Source organism: Heterodontus francisci, chromosome 2 (genome assembly GCF_036365525.1).
Source record: "Heterodontus francisci isolate sHetFra1 chromosome 2, sHetFra1.hap1, whole genome shotgun sequence".
Lineage (NCBI taxonomy): Eukaryota > Metazoa > Chordata > Chondrichthyes > Heterodontiformes > Heterodontidae > Heterodontus > Heterodontus francisci.
The window spans coordinates 68648011-68668161 of record NC_090372.1 but is presented as its reverse complement, the minus strand read 5'-3'; the positions used below and the strand labels follow the sequence as shown (position 1 = coordinate 68668161).

At 47.8% G+C, this 20151-nt stretch overlaps 1 protein-coding gene across 1 annotated transcript in view; it reads right to left on the bottom strand.

Moving 5' to 3' along the window:
- Positions 1-20151, bottom strand: part of LOC137379590 (adenylate cyclase type 2-like) — a 606709-nt gene that overhangs the window by 502752 nt on the left and 83806 nt on the right. The window contains exon 3 of the mRNA XM_068050644.1: positions 379-540. Coding sequence (XP_067906745.1) covers positions 379-540 — 162 coding nt within the window. The remainder of the gene's footprint in view (positions 1-378; positions 541-20151) is intronic.

Below are 20151 nucleotides of genomic sequence, written 5' to 3'. Positions count from 1 at the left end.
ATCACATATTAACTGCACATACTTGGTGCTATTCATCAGACTTTGAACTATCAATAAAGCACACACAAATCTGAATTCTCTTATGATTAGAATAGATAAATTCAAGTTGAGACAATACTGAAGCCATATTCAAAATAATTTTGACAAGAAAAACTGCTGTTTCTGTTTAAAACATGCACTGGGCAACACAGATTTTCCAAGCAGATACATAGATCACAACAGAAAAAAAAAATCGATTCACAACAACACAATTAGTATTTTCACATACTGCTACCAAGTTCCATTTCTGCTTGTTTTTTTTTAAATCAGTTTGTCAATGCATTCAGGTTTCACTTCTAATATTGCTGAACTCTTGCAACTATCTTACTGAATACTAACCTGCCAGACCAAATGCTCCTTTACGACAGATGTGGCTGATAGGCAGACGCTGAGCACTATAGTATGGGAGGATGATGTCAGCACACTGGCAACTACAGCATCTCGCATACGAAAGGGAAGCATGGTGTAGACCACAAAGATAATGAATAAGAAGAAGGATACCTGGAAATAAAATAATATGTTTTTTTATATACTGATGAGAAAATGGAAGCAAACATCAGTCATTCCTGCCTCAGAGCTTAAAGATATCACTCACAAAAACAGTCATTTGGGCTGAAAATGTTATTGGAGATGCTCAAAGTTTTACAGTACTTCAATCATGGCAGCTCATTAGACACACAAATTTGAGGCCTTCTCAATGCAGGGCACAAAATATGCATGTCTATGACATTTTGTGTTCTTGGAACCTGTACACAGACCATGTACAGAAATATGTACAATAACCATAAGTCAACTGGTATGACAAAACAAAGAAAGTTTCAACTGTTTTTCTAGGATACAGAACATTCAATAATGTTTAAATAAAATCAAAATACTGCAGATGCTGGAAATCTGAAATAAAAACAGAAAGTGCTGGAAATACTCAACAGGTCAGGCATTCTGCCATTAACATTCTCGCTGGACTAATGCTTTGTCTTTCACAACCATTAACATGCTCTTTGCCTTTGTCTCATGACATCTTTGTTATTTAATCTCTCTTGCACTCTGCCCTATCACACACCTTCCCTTTTGTTCTCTTCCCCACCACCAAACACCACCCCCCCACCCTTCACTTGCTTAAAACCTAATACTTTTCTTACTTTTGCCAGTTTTGAGGACAGATCACAGACTTGAAACATTAACTGCTTCTCTCTCCACACATGCTGCCTGACCTGCTGAGTATTTCCGGCACATTCTGTTTTTATTCAATAATGTTTACTTTTCTCACTTAACAGCAGGTGGGAATGTTCTAAGTAGAACACATCATAGCCAGTTATATAATACAAGAAATATTGTCCCATTATTTAATTAGTGGCAAATTCTGCAGTTTTGGCAGGGGGGAATCAAATAAGGTCTGAAAGCGGTTGCAGGGATTGCGAAGTGCAATTAACTTTTGCCTGCTTGTTGCAATGCAGGCAGCACACAAACTTCATGCTTCCTGTTAAATTAAATGATCCTAGCATGAAGCCCAGTGCTGAGCACTGCTGAGTAGGGGGCCCAAGTTTGTGTGAGGCTAGCGCCACCGAAAGCTAGCCGGTACTACTTAAAGCCAGCCTATACCACTGGACGGGGAGGTGGATTCTCACTGCAGCAGGTGCTGGAACTGGCTGGGAAAAAGTCGCTGAGCAGAAAGAGGGAAAATGTGCAACAGGGCAGCCAGCGTGCTCCAAGATTTTCTAATGCCTTGGAGGTCTTGGTGCAGGAGGTGGACAAGAGAAGAGACGTCCTGTATCCACAGGGGCCACCAGACAGATACTGAGAAGGCAGTAGGAACAGATAGCATTCGCAATGCAAGCAGTCTCGTTCTGAATGCCTGGATGCAAAGCAGGAAGAAGTTTAATGACCTCACATGAGTGGTCAAGGTCAATAAATGCATCATCAAATGTCACATCCTTACAAATAAACCACTTGCCTCACACACAGCTCCATTCACCACCATCCTTTACTCACCTACCAACATTCTCTACAATGCACGACTCAAATGTAACATTCATAGCCTCTCCTCACCTTCACACACTTAGCACTGCTCCAAGCTGCACACCCACACCTCACAGCATACTGATATTGCTAACTATTCAACTATCACATGATTCAAGCATATTGCACCACACTCACTGACCCATTGCCCTCTCTCTTAGTGGACAAGGCAGCACATAACCACAGGCAGTAACACCGAACCAGCAGAAGACAGTGATGGTTGTATGTCCTCACTTCCAGAGAGGAGACGGTGGTCTTCATCATTGTGTTACTTGTGAATCAATTGTTGAATTATATGCAGGTGAAGGGTGTTAATTGGGGTCTTACTTGAGCACTTATAAGGCAACTCTTACTGAGACTGGAGAAGGGCTTTGAAAGAGGAGCTACTTGTTTGTAATCCTTTTACTCTGTACAATAGATGTGAAACTGAGTAAAGACAGGCTCCAGCTTCATCCTTCCAGAACACGTTTGATGGAATTTAACACATCGGATTGGTCACAACTCAGGTCATGGCCAGCAGCAGGGCTGAAACCGTAGAAGATGATGACATGTTCCTTCCTTATCCACCTTCTCACATCCCACCTCTGCCTCATCCCACAATGTCTTCTGATACGCAAGCTGCAGATGATGTAAGCATGCATCTCTTGCTTTACCCCCTTTCCCTCACCACAACCTATCTTTGTGCCTTTCTCCTTTCAGATACCCAAGAACTGACACCTGGCCAAACACTGGTACGGGAGCATGAAGTCCAAGAGGGGTCGGACACTGATGATGAAGAAACACTGTCAATTGATCTCACACTAAAGCCACCAGCTCAAATACCAGCATGCACAAACCTGAGAGGATCGCATTGAGACGGGATCTACAAGTGGTGGGTCACCAGGCACAAGTGGCCTAAGGCCAGGGCAGGGGGAAAGAGTAGCGGAAGTGATAATTCCCCTAAAGGCAAGGCCACAGATGAGTTCTGCTGCACAGGATTCAGATGAGTATTTTGATGGGCAGTGTACAGAGAAAGGCTGATAGGCATGCACAATGAAATCCTTAGCGCATTGGCAAGCCTGCCAGAAAGCCGACCTCCACTGTTAGGGAGCACAGAGTGGCCCAATACCAACTCAGCAAAGGGCTTTGCACAGATCTTAAAGCCCATTCTTTCCAGCATGGAAGTGGTATCCAACTCCATGAGACCCCTTGCGGATCTAACCATAATGCAGTATCTGACAGTTGTGTTTCAGCTTCCATTGCAGCACAAGTGGAAGCCCCCAAAGTTTGAGTGCTACAGCAGAAGCTCAGACTGAAGTCATGAAATCTCAGCCTTTTGCCTGACAAGCACAGTTGGCTGCCACGTAGGCTCAGACTGCTGCCATCATGGCTGTGGATACCAGTGTTCAAAGAGGGTTGCAGGGTTTCACAGCAGTCCAGCAATCTGTCCTCCAACAGTGTGAAAAAATTGGGCATAGCAGCCGTCTGCTAACCTTAACAGGCGGAAAAAAAAGTTAAACTTTTGTAACATTGATTTGACCAGTAGGCTGCGGAGATATACTGGGCCCGATTTTAACTGTTTGGCTGAATTTTACCAGCTCGCCGCTAAGATCAGCAGCGAGCTTCAAAGATGGCTGGGCGCACGCTCGTCATTTGCTCTGCGGAGCCACTCCGATATTCTTCTTCTTCTTTGACCTCCTTGTCTCGAGAGACAATGGGTAAGTGCCTGGAGGTGGTCAGTGGTTTGTGAAGCAGCACCTGGAGTGGCTATTAAGGCCAATTCTAGAGTGACAGACTCTTCCACAGGTGCTGCAGATAAAATTGGTTGTCGGGGCTGTTACACAGTTGGCTCTCCCCTTGCGCTCCTGTCTTTTTTCCTGCCAACAGCTAAGTCTCTTCGACTCGCCACTCTTTAGCCCCGCCTTTATGGCTGCCCGCCAGCTCTGGCGATCACTGGCAACTGACTCCCACGACTTGTGATCAATGTCACAGGACATCACGTCGCGTTTGCAGACATCTTTAAAGCGGAGACATGGACGGCCGGTGGGTCTGATACCAGTGATGAGCTCGCTGTACAATGTGTCCTTGGGGATCCTGCCATCTTCCATGCGGCACACATGGCCATCTCAAGCGCCGCTGGCTCAGTAGGGTGAAGACGCTGGGGATGTTGACCGCCTCGAGGACTTCTGTGTTGGAGATACGGTCCTGCCACCTGAGGCAGCGAAGATGGAATGAATTGAGACATCGCTCTTGGCTGACGTACGTTGTCCAGACCTCGCTGGTGTAGAGCAAGGTACTGAGGACACAGGCTTGATACACTCTGACTTTTGTGTTCCGTGTCAGTGCACCATTTTCCCACACTCTCTTGGCCAGTCTGGACATCGTAGTGGAAGCCTTTCCCATGTGCTTGGTGATTTCTGCATCGAGAGACAGGTTACTGGTGATAGTTGAGCCTAGGTAGGTGAACTCTTGAACCATTTCCAGAGCGTGGTCACCGATATTGATGGATGAAGCATTTCTGACGTCCTGTCCCATGATGCCCGTTTTATTGAGGCTGATGGTTAGGCCAAATTCATTGCAGGCAGCCGTAATCCTGTCGATGAGTCTCTGCAGACACTCTTCAGTGTGAGATGTTAATGCAGCATCATCAGCAAAGAGGAGTTCCCTGATGAGGACTTTCCGTACTTTGGTCTTCGCTCTTAGACGAGCAAGTTTGAACAACCTGCCTCCTGATCTTGTGTGGAGGAAAATTCCTTCTTCTGAAGACTTGAACGCATGTGAGAGCAGCAGGGAGAAGAAGATCCCAAACAGTATAGGTGCGAGAACACAGCCCTGTTTCACGCCACTCAGGATAGGAAAGGGGTCTGATGAGGCGCCGCTATGCTGAATTGTGCCTTTCATATTGTCATGGAATGAGGTGATGATACTTAGTAGCTCTGGTGGACATCTGATCTTTTCTAGTAGTCTGAAGAGACCACGTCTGCTGACGAGGTCAAAGGCTTTGGTGAGATCAATGAAAGCAACGTAGAGGGGCATCTGTTGTTCGCAGCATTTCTCCTGTAGCTGGCGAAGGGAGAACAGCATGTCAATGGTGGTTCTCTCTGCTCGAAAGCCACACTGTGCCTCAGGGTAGACACACTCAGCCAACTTCTGGAGCCTGTTTAAAGCGACTTGAGCAAAGACACTATACTGAGCAGGGAGATTCCACAGTAGTTGTTGCAGTCACCGCGGTCACCCTTGTTCTTATAAAGGGTGATGATATTGACATTGCGCATGTGCTGTGGTACTGCTCCCTCGTCCCAGCACAGGCAAAGCAGTTCGTAGAGTGCTGAAAGCATAGCAGGCTTGGCACTTCTGATTATTTCAGGGGTAATGCCGTCCTTTCCAGGGGCTTTTCCGCTGGCTAGAGAATCAATGGCATCACTGAGTTCTGATTTTGTTGGCTGTACATCCAGTTCATCCATGACTGGCAGAGACTGGGCTGCATTGAGGGCGGTCTCAGTGACAACATTTTCCCTGGAGTACAGTTCTAGGTAGTGCTTCACCCAGCGTTGGTCAGTGATTGTGTCCCCTGATTTAGATTTGAGGGGGGCGATCTTCTTGATGGTTGGTCCAGAAGCTCTTTTAATGCCATCATACATTCCTCTGATGTTTCCGGTGTCAGTGGCCAGTTGAATATGACTGCATAGGTGTTGCCAATAGTCATTTGCGCAGCGCCTGGCTGTTCTTTGTGCAGCGCTTCTGGCTGCTTTAAGTGCTGCGGGTTTTAACTCGCTGGGGGCTTTCTTGTAGTTCCGCAGTGCAATGCACTTAGCAGCTCTGACAGGTTCCAGTTCTTCAAAGTGAGATTAAAACCAGTCTGCATTCTGCTTCACACGTTTGCCATAGGTGGTCATTGCTGAGTCATAGATGGCGTCTCTGATGTGGGCCCACTTGGTCTCTGCATCCCCTGTAGGAGTGTTTTGAAGGGCTTTTTCAAGTGAATTTAGAAACTTATATAACAGCTGTGGATAAGAAATTCTGCTAGTGTTGATGCGCGGGCAGCCCTTCTGCTTGGAGTGATGCAGCTTCTTTGGTTTGAGTCTAACCTTGCTGCACACCAGGGACTGGTCGGTGTCGCAGTCCGCACTGTGGAAGCTGCGTGTGATTTGAACGCTGTTTAAAGAGGCTTGCCTTGTGATGATGAGGTCCAGCTGGTGCCAACGACGTGATCTTGGGTGCCTCCAAGAAACCTGGTGATAGGGTTTAGTATGAAAGAACGAGTTGGTGATGCAGAGGTTATGAAAGGTACACAACTCAAGCAGTCTCTGTCCATTCTCATTCATCCTTCCAATGCCATAGTGCCCAAGGCAGGAGGGCCATGAGTCATGGTCAGCCCCAACCCTGGCATTAAAGTCCCCCAGCAGGAACAGATGTTCGGTATTGGGGATGCTACTAATGATATTATGGAGTTCCTCGAAGAACTGTTCTTTAGCTTCAGGTGCGGAGCAGAGTATTGGAGCATAGATGCTGAGTAAGTGCACAGGACCAGAGGTGGTGAGCAGTCGGATGGACAGCATGCGTTCCGAGCCTTTGAGGGTGGCTCTATCATGCTGAGAAAAGAGTTTCTGATGGCGAAGCCCACTCCATGCTGTCTTGGTTCTTCAGGATCCTGCCAGAAGAAGGTGTAGTCTTGCTCTCTTCGAGATCCGCTCGCAGGGAGGCATGTCTCCTGAAGTGCTGCAATGTCCACATTTAGTCTACTGAGGTCTTTGTTAATGATGGCCGTCTTCCGAGAATCGTTGATTTGTGCAAGGTCATCCAACAGGCCAGGACACATAGTTCTGACGTTCCAGCTTGCAAAACAAAGGGCTGGTACCTTCTTTCCTTTTTTTGTCGTGCTGTTTGGTGCAGTGTTGCAGTCCATTTTTCGGGCAATGACCCTGAGCTCCAAGCACCCATTGAAGCAGGTGGACAGTACCTTACTGACCGGGGGCTGCCCGGTTTGAGGCGGGCGGTATCTGTCCAGTGAGATGCGATGACCTCTCCCACCAACAAAGGCAACCCGTGACGCCCAATCTCTACGTCAACTGAGCTGGACTTATGACCCGTAACTGCTACCTTCCGTGTTATTTTGGTCGCTGTGAGGCGACTATGGAGTGACCTCTCCATGGCTCATGCCTAGGTGGATGTATGGAGGTTGTGAGTTGCCCAAGCATCAAAACCCCCTTCTCGGCCTTCCTGGTGGGGTCCAAAGGAGTGCAGAGCATGACGTTTGGCACTGGTATGGCTGCAGGAACTGCCAGAAACATGCCAAAGGTGACACATAACCGCCTTCGGGGTTCCACTCCGGATTTTCTGTTAGGGTTTACTCCCTTAGACTTGGTCTCTCCCGAGACGCCCACAAGGCAGTGAGGTTGTTAGGGCCCCTGTTCAGGGATAGGTGGATGCCGGTGGGAGGAGGTGGGGGGAAGGGGGTGCGGGGGGAGGGGTGCGGTGGGAAGGGGTGGAGGGAAGGGGGTGCGAGGGGTAGCTGGGAAGGGGGCTACAGGGGGGTAGGGGACGAGGTGCAGGGGAAGGGTGTGAGAGGGTAAGATGGTGCAAGGGGGGAGCTGGGAAGGGGGCGCGAGGGGATGGGGGAAGTGTGTGCAAGGGGGGTTAGCTGGGAGGGGGCGCGAGGGGGGAGCTAGGAAGGGGGAACGGGGGGAGGTGAGGGGGTGCAGAAAGTGGGTGCAGGTAATAAAACATTTCATCAGCTCCCACCATTGTCCTCTAGTGATCTGAATGCTGGTGGGGTACCTTCACTTATTGGCTAGTAGTAATGCACTTAAGAAAGGACCTCATCAGGTAAATCGGGCTCTTGGTGAACCTGTTCGCTTCCATCTGCATCGTCTTCGTCAACAAGTGGATCGCAACCCCGGCGGGCAGACCAGCCCACAGCCTGCACGGCCTCCTCGATATCAGCATCCCCCAGTGTACAGCATGGAAGGAGATCTTGCCTTTGTTGTACCTGACTTCGTTCAGGTACTCTGATGTGGCTCGAAGTGCATCTGCAGCATAATGTCGACGAATTCCTGCTGGTACTGGCGCTCGAAGCTGTCGTCAACCTCCCGGAGGACGCGGTGAGCTTTCTCGGCGACAGCGGAGGCTCGTTCACTAACACCTGCTTAACCCGCCTTCCCTTGCTGCACGCGGGAGAGTTTTCGTCGCTATCATGGAGACCGCGGTGCTGTAGAGAGGAGCCGATCGTGGTGCTGCAGAGAGGAGCCCATCGCGGTGCTGAGGAGCTTGTTGGTGAGGCTAATACTTCACTCCTCCTCTCACTGCGATATTAAACGGGTATTTACATGTCCAGGGCACAACGCCACCCCCAGCCCAACCGCGCTGACATGGAGGGGGCAGGCGCACTGTCCACGGCAACGGCGTCCGTCGCCACTGCGCAGGTGCTGCTGCCATTTTTAAAGGGCTTCAAACCCCATCATTACAAATTCAAGTGTTGAAGGGAAAGTTCAATGAAATTTATTTTAAAACATTATTCATATTTCCAGACATTCTCCCACCCGCCCCCTATACCAATATACTCATTCGCTGCCCTCTGTCCCCCCACCAAAATACCTACCTTGTGTACCTGACCTTCCGCCCACCCCCAAAGTTCACAACTTTTAACTTTACCCCTTCCCATCACCCCCTAGACCAATCAGGTAAGTCTGACCCCACTCCCCATCTCCCGCACTGATATACTTACCTCCTCCCCCCTCCCTCCAATGGTCGGAGATTGGATTGCGCGACAAGGTAAGTAATTAATTCCTTTATTAACATATATTAACATATTTAAATGTGGCTACTGTCCCTGAGTGGTTGGGGGGGGTGTGGGGGGGGAGGGGTGGCGTTGCCACGAGGCATCACTGCTGCCAGTAATATGGGGCAGGGCCTTCCCAGCACGGAGGCCCGTGGCGGGCCTCTCCTGGAGGCATTTTCCTGGCCCCCACCCCCGATGTCGTGGGGTCGGTAAAATTCAGCCCTTTGTAAGTGGATATGCTTTGAGTGAGTTAAAATTGAACCCTATATACTTAGGGAACTATGTTTTTTGTTTAATTTCTTTCATGCAATCATGTTACACTGGCACATACCTTCTATTATGCTGCTAAGGAGAATTTGAAGTCCATAGTCTAAAAATAATGAAAAACAATCACATTCGTTTCTGGTTTGTAAACTTGGTTGCAATCTGCCAGATACATGGAGAAAGAAAATATGCAACTGCAACATTAAGAGAAAACATCTTAACCATTAATTTTCTTCCTTCACTCCATCTACCTCTATTCTTTATTAATTTATGTTCTCATATTGTTTCTGTCTTTTTCTTATTAAATTTGATTTGAATTTAAATTCTTTTACTATCCTTTCCCCATTGCCTTCAAATGCGTGCAAACACACAATGTAATTTTCTTTATTCACTTTATGCAACTAATTTTCAAGGTAATTTTGAATAGTGCTGGTTGTAAAATTTGGAATAGAAGGCACATTCCTTTTTTTAAAAAACTTAGGCAATTATGAACATGGAAATCTCTCCAGTGGCTGTCGGGACTCAGATTAGGCTCCTTCATGTATCATTTGGGAGAGACAGTAGATGGCCTGCAATTTAAGAGTGCTGGTGCACAAAGTAAATGCTTTGGGAGGATGAGGGAGAACATCCACAATGAATGGTCTGAGTGGACCACAAAACAGGATGATACCACTGGCAAGGAGCAAAAGCAAGATAAAGAGCCACAGAGTGGGAAGAATAAAATCGGTGAAATTGGCCATCAAAGCAAGGATACAAACAGGTCAAGTGCAACTATCGTTTTGGCTAATCCATTTATCCAAATTGCAATGTTTTATACATTTCTGCCACTTGTTTGTGCTAATCTTAGAAGTCCAATGTTTTTCAAGGAAGCAATGCTGTTGCAGTATTGAGAGTTTAGAAGAGGATGCCATGTGATGCTAGGTGACACTCCACTATCGTCAATGTGCCACATAATGTAACGTTGATGTTGACACTGAAATTCTAAAATATGGTGGAGAGGCTCTCTTGACACAAATACATGGTCTCATCTTCCTCATCTGGAAGGAGGCGAGCATGCCATGGGATCTCCGAGACGCCGTAATTGTGACCATTATCAAAAAGGCGACAAGACCGACTGTGGTAACTACAGAGCAGTATCCCTGCTGTCCGCCACTGGGAAGGTCATCGCAAGAGTCCTTCTCAACCACCTCCTCCCCATGACTGAAGATCTCCAACCAGAATCACAATGAGGATTCCATCCATCAAGAGGCACAGTGGACATGATCTTCACAGCAAGACTACTCCAAGAAAAATGTAGGGAGCAGCAGCAACCTTTTTACATGGCCTTCTTTGACCTCAAGGCTGTGTCATCGCACCAACGCTCTTTTCCATCTTCCTCGCTACAACACTCCACCTCATCTCCTTGAAGCTCCCTGCCAGAGTAGATCTACTCTACAGGACGAGCGGGAAACTATTTAACCTACGTCGCCTCCAGTCCAGAACCAAGGTCACCCCAACCTCTGTCATCGAGCTGCAGTAGACAGACGACGCTTGCACATGCACACACTCACAGGCCGAGCTACAAACCCTTGTCGATGCATTCATGGAGGTGTATGAAAGAATGGGCCGAAAGGTAAACATCCAGAAGGCAAAATTCCTCTACCAGCCTGCTCCCGCAGCACAGCACTGCCCCCCGACTATCAAAATCCAAGGCAAACCATTGGACAATGTGGATCGCTTCCCATAACTTAGGAACCTCCTCTCAGCAAGGGTAGACATCGCGATGAAACTCAGCATCGCCTCCAGTGTACCAGCGCAGGCTTCAGTCGTCTGAGGAAGAGTGTTTGACAACAAAGACCTGAAATCTGGCACCAAGCTCATGGTCTACAGGGCTGCAGTGTTACCTGCCCTCCTGTATGCATCGGAAACATGGACACTGTACAGCAGACATCTCAAAGCCCTGGAGAGATATCGCCAGCGGTGCCTCCGCAAGATCCTGCAAATTCAGTGGCAGGACAGGCGCTCCAATATCAGTCCCCTCTTTCAAGCCAACACCCCCAGTATCGAGACACTGGCCATGGCTAGTCAGTTATGTCAGGCAGGCCACATTGTCCGCATGCCTGACACAAGACTCCCAAAACAAGCTTTCTACACTCCGAGCTCCATCTCGGCAAGCAGCTACCAGGAGGGCACAGGAAATGCTACAAGGACGTCCTTAAAACCTCCCTGAAAAAATGTGACATCCCCATTGATTCATGGGAATCTCTTGCCCGAGACCGCCCAAAATGAAGAAGCATCCGCCAAGGTGCCAGCCAGTTCGAACAACATCGACATGCCCAGGCAGCGACCAAGTGCAAGCAAAAGCAAAATACTGCGGATTCTGGAAAGCCGAAAAAGAAACAAGAAATGCTGGAACCACTCATCAGGTCTGGCAGCATCTGTGGAAAGAGAAGCAGAGTTAATGTTTCGGGTCAGTGACCCTTCTTCGGAACTGACAAATATTAGAAATGTCACAGGTTATAAGCAAGTGAAGTGGGGGTAGGGCAAGAGATAACAAAGGAGAAGGTGTAGATTGGACAAGGCCACATAGCTGACCAAAAGGTCATGGAGCAAAGGCAAACAATATGTTAATGGTGTGTTGAAAGACAAATCATTAATACAGATAAGGTGTTAACAGACTGAAGATTGAACAGCAGCAAGTGCAAACATGAAAAAAAAACAGTGGGCAAGCAAACTGAACAAACTAAGATGAAATGAAATAAACATACAAAAAAAATTGTTATAAATGTAAAAAAGAAAAAATAACTAAAAATGAAAGTAAAATGGGGGGCTGTCATGCTCTGAAATTATTGGACTCAACGTTCAGTCCGGCAGGCTGTAGTGTGCCTAATCAGTAAATGAGATGCTGATCCTCGAGCTTGCGTTGATGTTCACTGGAACACTGCAGCAATCCCAGGACAGAGATGTGAGCATGAGAGCAGGGAGGAGTGTTGAAATGGCAAGCAACCGGAAGCTCAGGGTCCTGCTTGCGGACTGAGCGTAGGTGTTCTGCAAAGTGGTCACCCAGTCTGCGCTTGGTCTCTCCAATGTAGAGGAGACCACATTGTGAGCAGGGAATACAGTATACTACATTGAAAGAAGTACCAAGTGCAAACAGCAGAAGGAGCATTCAGAATTTCGAGCATCCCATTCACTCACCTCACCAAACATCACCTGCCCCACCTGTGGCAGAGTGTGCGGATCCAGGATTGGACTGTTCAGGCACCTGAGGACCCACAACCCTGGAGTGGAAGAAAGTCATCCTCGTTCCCGAGGGTCTGCCTAAGAAGAAGGATGGTGCCGTCTACTGATGCAGCACCATTAGAATTTGGAAACCACTCACCATTTGTAATATATAATAATATTCTAAATATATTTTAAAAATTAAAGTGCAATTTCTAACCTGTCATTCTTGCACTCCAATAATTTTTCAGTTTAAAAATATCTATACCATTTCATTATCTATCTACTAATGATCTTTGATTTGACCTAAGTTCATGGGCTAGTAGTTTCTTTGATGAAAAAATATGGAAATTCACCAATCTTTAACATTCATAATGTCATGGAGGAATATGAAGATGTTCAATTGCTTCCAGTTTATATATTGTGCACTTGTAAATTATTCATGTTGCTCTGAGCAGAGGGAATCATTGCAGTAACAAAGAATTATTTCCTAAGAATTTCTCTTTTCTCAAGCATGTTTGACAAGTATTCGCTGTTCCTTCCTCACATGCTCCCATGGTTAGTTCTTTAGAGAGCTAAAATTGCTGATTTCTTCTGCTGCCTCAGTTAGACGTTCAAGTCAAAAAGGAAGCATTCTGGCATTTGTTTTTTCTGTAACATTTAAGAGGGAATGAATCTTTTTCTCTGTAGGGGAGGGGAACAGAAGGGTCCCAAGTGCATAAAAACTGCAAGCTGAAAAGGTTAACTTGATTATAAAGTCAGTATGTAAAATTGTTTGAAGAGCTACTTTTGACATACTGATCAGAAAATTACTCATATGGCAGACAGAAAAGGTCATACTTCACTTCATCCTTCAAAATAGTTTACGGTCAAGAAAAGGTTTATTTGGCCTTCTCCCATTTTTTCCTTGGGCACCAGTACATTCTTTACCCTCTAAAGAGCTGTACAGCTAACCTTTCTCAATACACTCTGATTAAGTGGGAACTAACTCGTAATCTTGCATATGGCTACTCTTCTCCTAACAGCAATTATTTGCACACATAACCCTAAAACTGCTTCTTACACTTTATTAGGCTAATACTGCCATATTTTCAGCTCTCCGATGCCTCTTGGCACACAATCATCAATTACAAGTCCTCATTTAAGTTACTCAATCTTGTAGTAGAAAATGACGTACAGTGGCTGTTAGAAGCTGGATGCTGGAAGGGGCATCTCCAACCTGAAGCAACAGCATCTAATGAGGAGATGGCTGCAAAGCTCATGGGGATGCACTCTACTTTTGCCGTGGAAGAGACCTAATTAATTGGAATAGTGCAGGTGCCAGATTAACGATTGAACACCAACATTGTTGCTGTGACATCTCTGTGAAGCACTGCACAGCCTCAAGCCGCCAGTCCCTTCACTGTTCCAGGAGAGAGAACCCCCCACTGCAGTAGGCAGCCACTCCTCCTCTCTAGCAAGGCAGACGTCTGCCTCTCTGCTGACTTGAGAGTGCAGAGGACCTAGTGGTGACTCCAGGTCCCCTGTCCCTCTCTCGGTTTTCCACTGCTGCCTTGTGCCCATGGTCAAGGTGAGGGTATGGAGGTCTACACCAGTGTCCTATGCTCTGCTGGATGTGGCTTTCCATCAGAGCCACCAATCTCTCAATGGAGGATGCCACTCATGCACCAGTCAGAGACTCAAAGCCTGGATAGATTCCTCAGTCATCCGTGCTTGGCCACACGTTGCCTCTGGCATCTCAGCCAGATGTTGCCTGACGTCTCGCTGCAGCTGCAGGATTTTCCGTGATGTTGCCGACACCAGAGGCACGTCATCAGCCCGGGACTCAGCGTGGGCCTGGGCTCCCACAGTCAGTGGGAGACTGTCAGTGGCATGGGCTGTCACAGCCTCTTTCATCAACTCATGCTCTTTAGTGCTGTGCTCAGCAGGTTGTGTGCCCAGAACCAACCACGAGTGCAAACCCACCAAGGTGCAAGTAGCTGTGCTGATGGAGAGTACAGGGGTATGAGGTGATGATGGACCATCTGAAGCTCCTTCCTCCCTCTCAGAGGTGGCAAGCTCCCCCACAATCTCGGAGGCTGTCTGATTTGTCACTGTTTGACCCGCATGAGAGAACAAAGACATGTAAGGGTCACAGGCCACCCCTCCCAACATAGCACAACCCCTTGTTGCAGACTCCTGTAGGCACCAGGTGCCTGATGAGCAGCATGGCTCCACTGCTGCAGATGGAACCTTGTGCCCCATAGCAACCTTACTCACTGTCTTGGGAAGGTGCCACTGCCTCTCCATCCACAACGCTCCGACCATCCTGAGGTCCAGCTAACTCCATGGCCTCCTCCTCCATCGGGGTTAGTACATGAGAATGGGCAGCCCACTACCAGTTTGGGCTTGCTCTCTCCGATTGTGTGCTATTTTCTCCTGCATGCAGAGGAAAAGAAGCTGTTGGTTCCCCAGTGAGAACAAACCCAAGGCATAGACCACAGATAGGGCCACCAGATGCCTCCTGCATGTGGCGCCTTTCCAGCGACCTCCTTTGAGGGTCTTTGCCATGCTGCAGTCAGTTTGCATGCATCCCCTGACCCTTTGCCCAAGTCTGGGGGGTAGGGGGTTAATCTCTCTCCTCCCAAAATACCCCCCTGCTTCACTTGATGCAAGGCTCGAGAGGATGAAGGCATAAGAGGTACTCATTTTCGCAGGCAGATGAGGTCATTGAGCCGCTTGCAGCACTGGATTCATATCCTTGGGTAACCTACAGTTGCTGACCTTCTCTGCTATCTGGAGCCAAGCCTGTTTGGTTAGGCTTCCAGGTTCTCTCCTTCCATCCCTCAGGAATACTAGCGCTGTTTACAGGGAGTGGAGGCTGTAAGTTATGTGTGGGTATTTTCGCTGGCTGGGGACAGTGGAAGGTACTCTTTTACTTTCTCAGCCTCAAAGGTACAGCGGATAAAAGCTGATTGTAAATAGCAGGTAAGTTATTTCAACTAGCAAGTTTTCATTATAAAGTTAAGTAATGGCAGGGCAGCTTGGCCAAGTAGAATGTGCCTCCTGTGCAATGTGGGGAGTCGTGGACATGCCATGTGACCTTGGTGAACATGTCTGCGGAAAGTGTCTCTGGTTACAGAGGCTTGAGCTGAAGTTTTCGCGCATCCGTGAGGTGGAGGATTATGTCGATGGCACGTTTCAGGAGGTAGTCAAGCCGGTGCCCAGGCAGGCACAGTCGGGGGTGACTGGGTGGCTGCCGGATGGACAAGGAAGTCAGGGCAGGTAGTGCAGGGGTCCCCAGAGGACATCCCACATTCTAACCGGTATACAGTTCTGGGTACCGATGGGAAAGAGGGTTCCTCTGGAGAATGCACCGAGAGTCATAACCTTAATATCATGGCAGACTCAGCTGTGCTGGGATGGAAAAAAAGGGAAAAGAAGGGCAATCGTGGTAGGGGATTCTATGGGGAACAGATAGGCGTTTCTACGATCGCAGGCGTGATTCCAGGATTTGCCTCCCTGGTGCAAGGGTCTTGGATATCACTGAGCGGGTACAGAGTATTCTGCAGGGTGAGGGTGCACAGCCATAGGTCATGGTCCACGTTGGTACCAATGACAGGTAGAAAGAGGGATGAGGTCCTGCAAAAAGAATTTCGGGAGCTAGGCAGCAGATTAAAAAGTAGGACCTCAAAGGTTGTAATCTCTGGGTTTCTTCTGGTGCCACGAGCTAGTGAGTATATGAATAGGAGGTTAGAGCAGATGAATGCATGGTTGAAGAGATGGTGCAGAAGGGAGGGCTTTAGTTTCCTGGATCACTGGGCCTGTTTCTGGAGAAGGTGGGATCTGTATAAGATGGACAGGTTGCACCTGAACTGGAACGGGACCAACATCCTTGCTGAGAGGTTTGCTAGTGCTGTTGGGGGGGGTGGGGGGGGTTAAACTAATTTGGCAGGGGGATGGGATACAGAGTGAAGCACAGTAAGGGGTGATGTACATTTAAATATAGAAGAGAAACGAAGTCAGTCTGGAGGGCAGAGTAAATGTAGACCTGTTAAGACTCAAGCAAATAATGCAAGGCTGGATTGTATCTCTTTTAATGGAAGCAGTCTTTCTAGCAGATGAATTGAGGGTGTTGATTAACACATGAGATTATGATACTATTGCTTTCACTGAGACATGGTTGAGAGAAGTGCAGGACTGGCAGCTTAATATCCCAGGGTATAGAATCTTCAGACGTGATAGGGGAAGATGTAAAAGAGGAGGTGGCATTGCACTGTTGATTAAGGAGTCAATTACTGCAGTAAGGAGAGATGATATCTTAGAAGGTTCCTCTAATGAGGCCATATGGGTAGAGCTTAAAAACAAAAAGGGGGCAATCACTTGGCTGGGAATGTACTACAGGCCTCCAAACAGTCAGGGAGAGATACAGGAGCAGATATATAGGCAAATCTCAGAGAGGTGCAAAAATAATAGAATAATAATAGTAGGGGATTTCAACATCCCCTATATTAGAGGGGATAGTATTCATGCAAAAGGCTTAAAGGGGGTGGAATTCTTCAAGTGCATTCAGGAGTGCTTTTTGAGCCAGCACGTAGAAAGTCCGACAAGAGGAGGAGCAGTTCTGGACTTAATCCCAGGGAATGAAGCCGGACAAGTGGTAGAAGTGTCGGGGGGGAGCATTTCGGGGATAGTGACCATAACTCTGTAAGATTTAGGGCAGTTATGGAAAAGGACATAGAGGGACCGGAAATAAAAGTACTGAATTAGGGGAAGGCAGATTTCAATATGATAAAACAGTATCTGACCAAAATGGACAGGGAGCAGTTTCTTATAGGAAAGTCTACGTCAGATCAGTGGGATTCATTCAGAAAGGAAATATTGAGGGTTCAGGTCCAACATGTTCCCGTAAAGGTGAAGGGTAGGACCAACAAATCAAGGGAACCCTGGATTTCAAGGGATACAGAGGATTGGATAAAGAAAAAAAAGGAGGCTTATGGCAGATAGGTACGCGGTAGGCGGTGGCGTAGTGGTATTATCACTGGACTAGTAACCCAGAGACCCAGGGTATTCCTTTGGGGACATGGGTTCAAATCCCACCACAGCAGAAGGTGGCATTTGAATTCAATTAATAAATCTGGAATTAAAAAGGTAGTCTAATGATGGCCATGAAACCATTGACTATTGTTGTAAAAACCCATCTGGTTCACTAATGTCCTTTAGGGAAGGAAATCTGCTGTCCTTACCTGGTCTGGCCTCCATGTGACTCCAGACCCACAGCAATGTGGTTGACTCTTACATGCCCTCTGAAATGACCTAGCAAGCCACTCAGTTGTACCTAACCGCTACGAAGTCAATAAAAAGGAATGAAACCGGACGGACCACCCAGCATCAACCTATACACTGGAAACGACAATGGCAAACCCACCCTTGTCGACCCTGCAAACTCCTCCTTACTAACATCTGGGGGCTTGTGCCAAAGTTGGGAGAGCTGTCCCACAGACTAGTCAAGCAACAGCCTGACATAGTCATACTCATGGAATCATACCTTACAGACAATGTCCCAGACACTGCAATCACTATCCCTGGGTATGTCCTGTCCCACCGGAAGGACAGACCCAGCAGAGGTTGCGCAACAGTGGTCTACAGTATGGAGGGAGTTGCCCTGGGAGTCCTCAACATCGACTCTGGACCCCATGAAGTCTCATGGCATCAGGTCACACATGGGCAAGGTAACCTCCTACTGATTACCACCTACCACCCTCCCTCAGCTGATGAGTCAGTACTCCTCCATGTTGAACACCACTTGGAAGAAGCACTGAGGGTGGCAAGGGCACAAAATGTACTCTGGGTGGGGGACTTCAACGTCCATCACCAAGAGTGGCTCGGTAGCACCACTACTGACCGAGCTGGCCGAGTACTAAAGGACATAGCTGCTAGACTGGGTCTGCGGCAGGTGGTAGGGGAACCAACACGAGGGAAAAACATACTTGACCTTGTCCTCGCCAATCTGCCTGCCGCAGATGCTTCTGTCCATGACTGTATTGGTAGCAGTGACCACCGCACAGTCCTTGTGGAGACGAAGTCCCGCCTTCACAGTGAGGATACAGTCCATCGTGTTGTGTGGCACTATCACCGTGCTCAATGGGATAGATTTTGAACAGATCTAGCAATGCAAAACCGGGCATCCATGAGGCGCTGTGGGCCATCAGCAGCAGCAGAATTGTACTCAACCACAATCTGTAACCTCATGGCCTGGCATATCCCCCACTCTACCATTACCATCAAGCCAGGAGACCAACCCTCGTTCAATGAAGAGTGCAGGAGGGCATGCCAGGAGCAACACCAGGAATACCTCAAAATGAGGTGTCAACCTGGTGAAGCTACAACCCAGGACTACTTGCATGCCAAACTGCATAAGCAGCATGCGACAGACAGAGCTAAGCGATCCCATAACCAATGGATCAGATCTAAGCTCTGCAGTCCTGCCACATCCAGTCGTGAATGGTGGTGGGCAATTAAACAACTAGGTGGTAGCGAAATATAGGGACAGGTGGGTAGGAATATGGAATTAGTGTAGGATTAGTATAAATGGGTGGTTGATGGTCGGCACAGACTCGGTGGGCCGAAGGGCCTGTTTCAGTGCTGTATCTCTATCTCTCTAAACTCCACAAATATCCCCATCCTCAATGATGGGGGAGCCCAGCACATCAGTGCGAAAGATAAGGCTGAAGCATTTGCAACAATCTTCAGCCAGAAGTGCTGAGTTGATGATTCAACTCGGCCCCCTCCTGAAGTCCCCACCATTACAGATGCCAGATTTCAGCCAATTGGATTCACTCCGTGTGATATCAAGAAACGACTGAAGGCACTGGATACTGCAAAGGCTATGGGCCCTGACAATATTCCGGGAATAGTACTGAAGACCTGTGCTCCAGAACTTGCCGCACCCCTAGCCAAGCTGTTCCAGTATAGCTACAACACTGGCATCTACCCAGCAATGTGGAAAATTGCCCAGGTATGTCCTGTACACAAAATGTAGGACAAGTCCAACCCGGCCAATTACCGTCCCATCAGTCTACTCTCAATCATCAGTAAAGTGATGGAAGGTGTCATCAACAGTGCCATCAAGCAGCACTTGCTTAGCAATAACCTGCTCAGTGATGCTCAGTTTGGGTTTCGCCAGGGCTACTCAGCTCCTGACCTCATTACAGCCTTGGTTCAAACATGGACAAAAGAGCTGAACTCAAGAGGTGAGGTGAGAGTGATTGCCCTTGACATCAAGGCAGCATTTGTCTGAGTATGGCATCAAGGAGCCCTAGCAAAACTGAGGTCAATGGGAATCAGGGGGAAAACCCACCGCTGGCTGGAGTCATCCCTAGCGCAAAGGAAGATGGTTGTGGTTGTTGGAGGTCAATCATCTGAGCCCCAGGACATCACTGCAGGAGTTCCTCAGTGTCCTAGTGTCCTCGGCCCAACCATCTTCAGCTGCTTCATCAATGACCTTCCTTCAATCATAAGGTTAGAAGTGGGGATGTTCACTGATGATTGCACAATGTTCAGCACTATTAGCAATTCCTCAAATACTGAAGCAGTCCGTGTAGAAATGCAGCAAGACCTGGACAATATCCAGGCTTGGGCTGATAAGTGGCAAGTAACATTCGCGCCATACAAGTGCCAGGCAATGACTATCTCCAACAAGAGAGAATCTATTCACCTCCCCTTGACATTCAATGGCTTTACCATCGCTGAATCCCCCACTATCAACATCCTAGGGGCTACCATTGACCAGAAATTGAACTGGAGTAGCCATATAAATACCATGGCTACAACAGCAGGTCAGAGGCTAGGAATCCTGAGGCGAGTAACTCACCTCCTGACTCCCCAAAGCATGT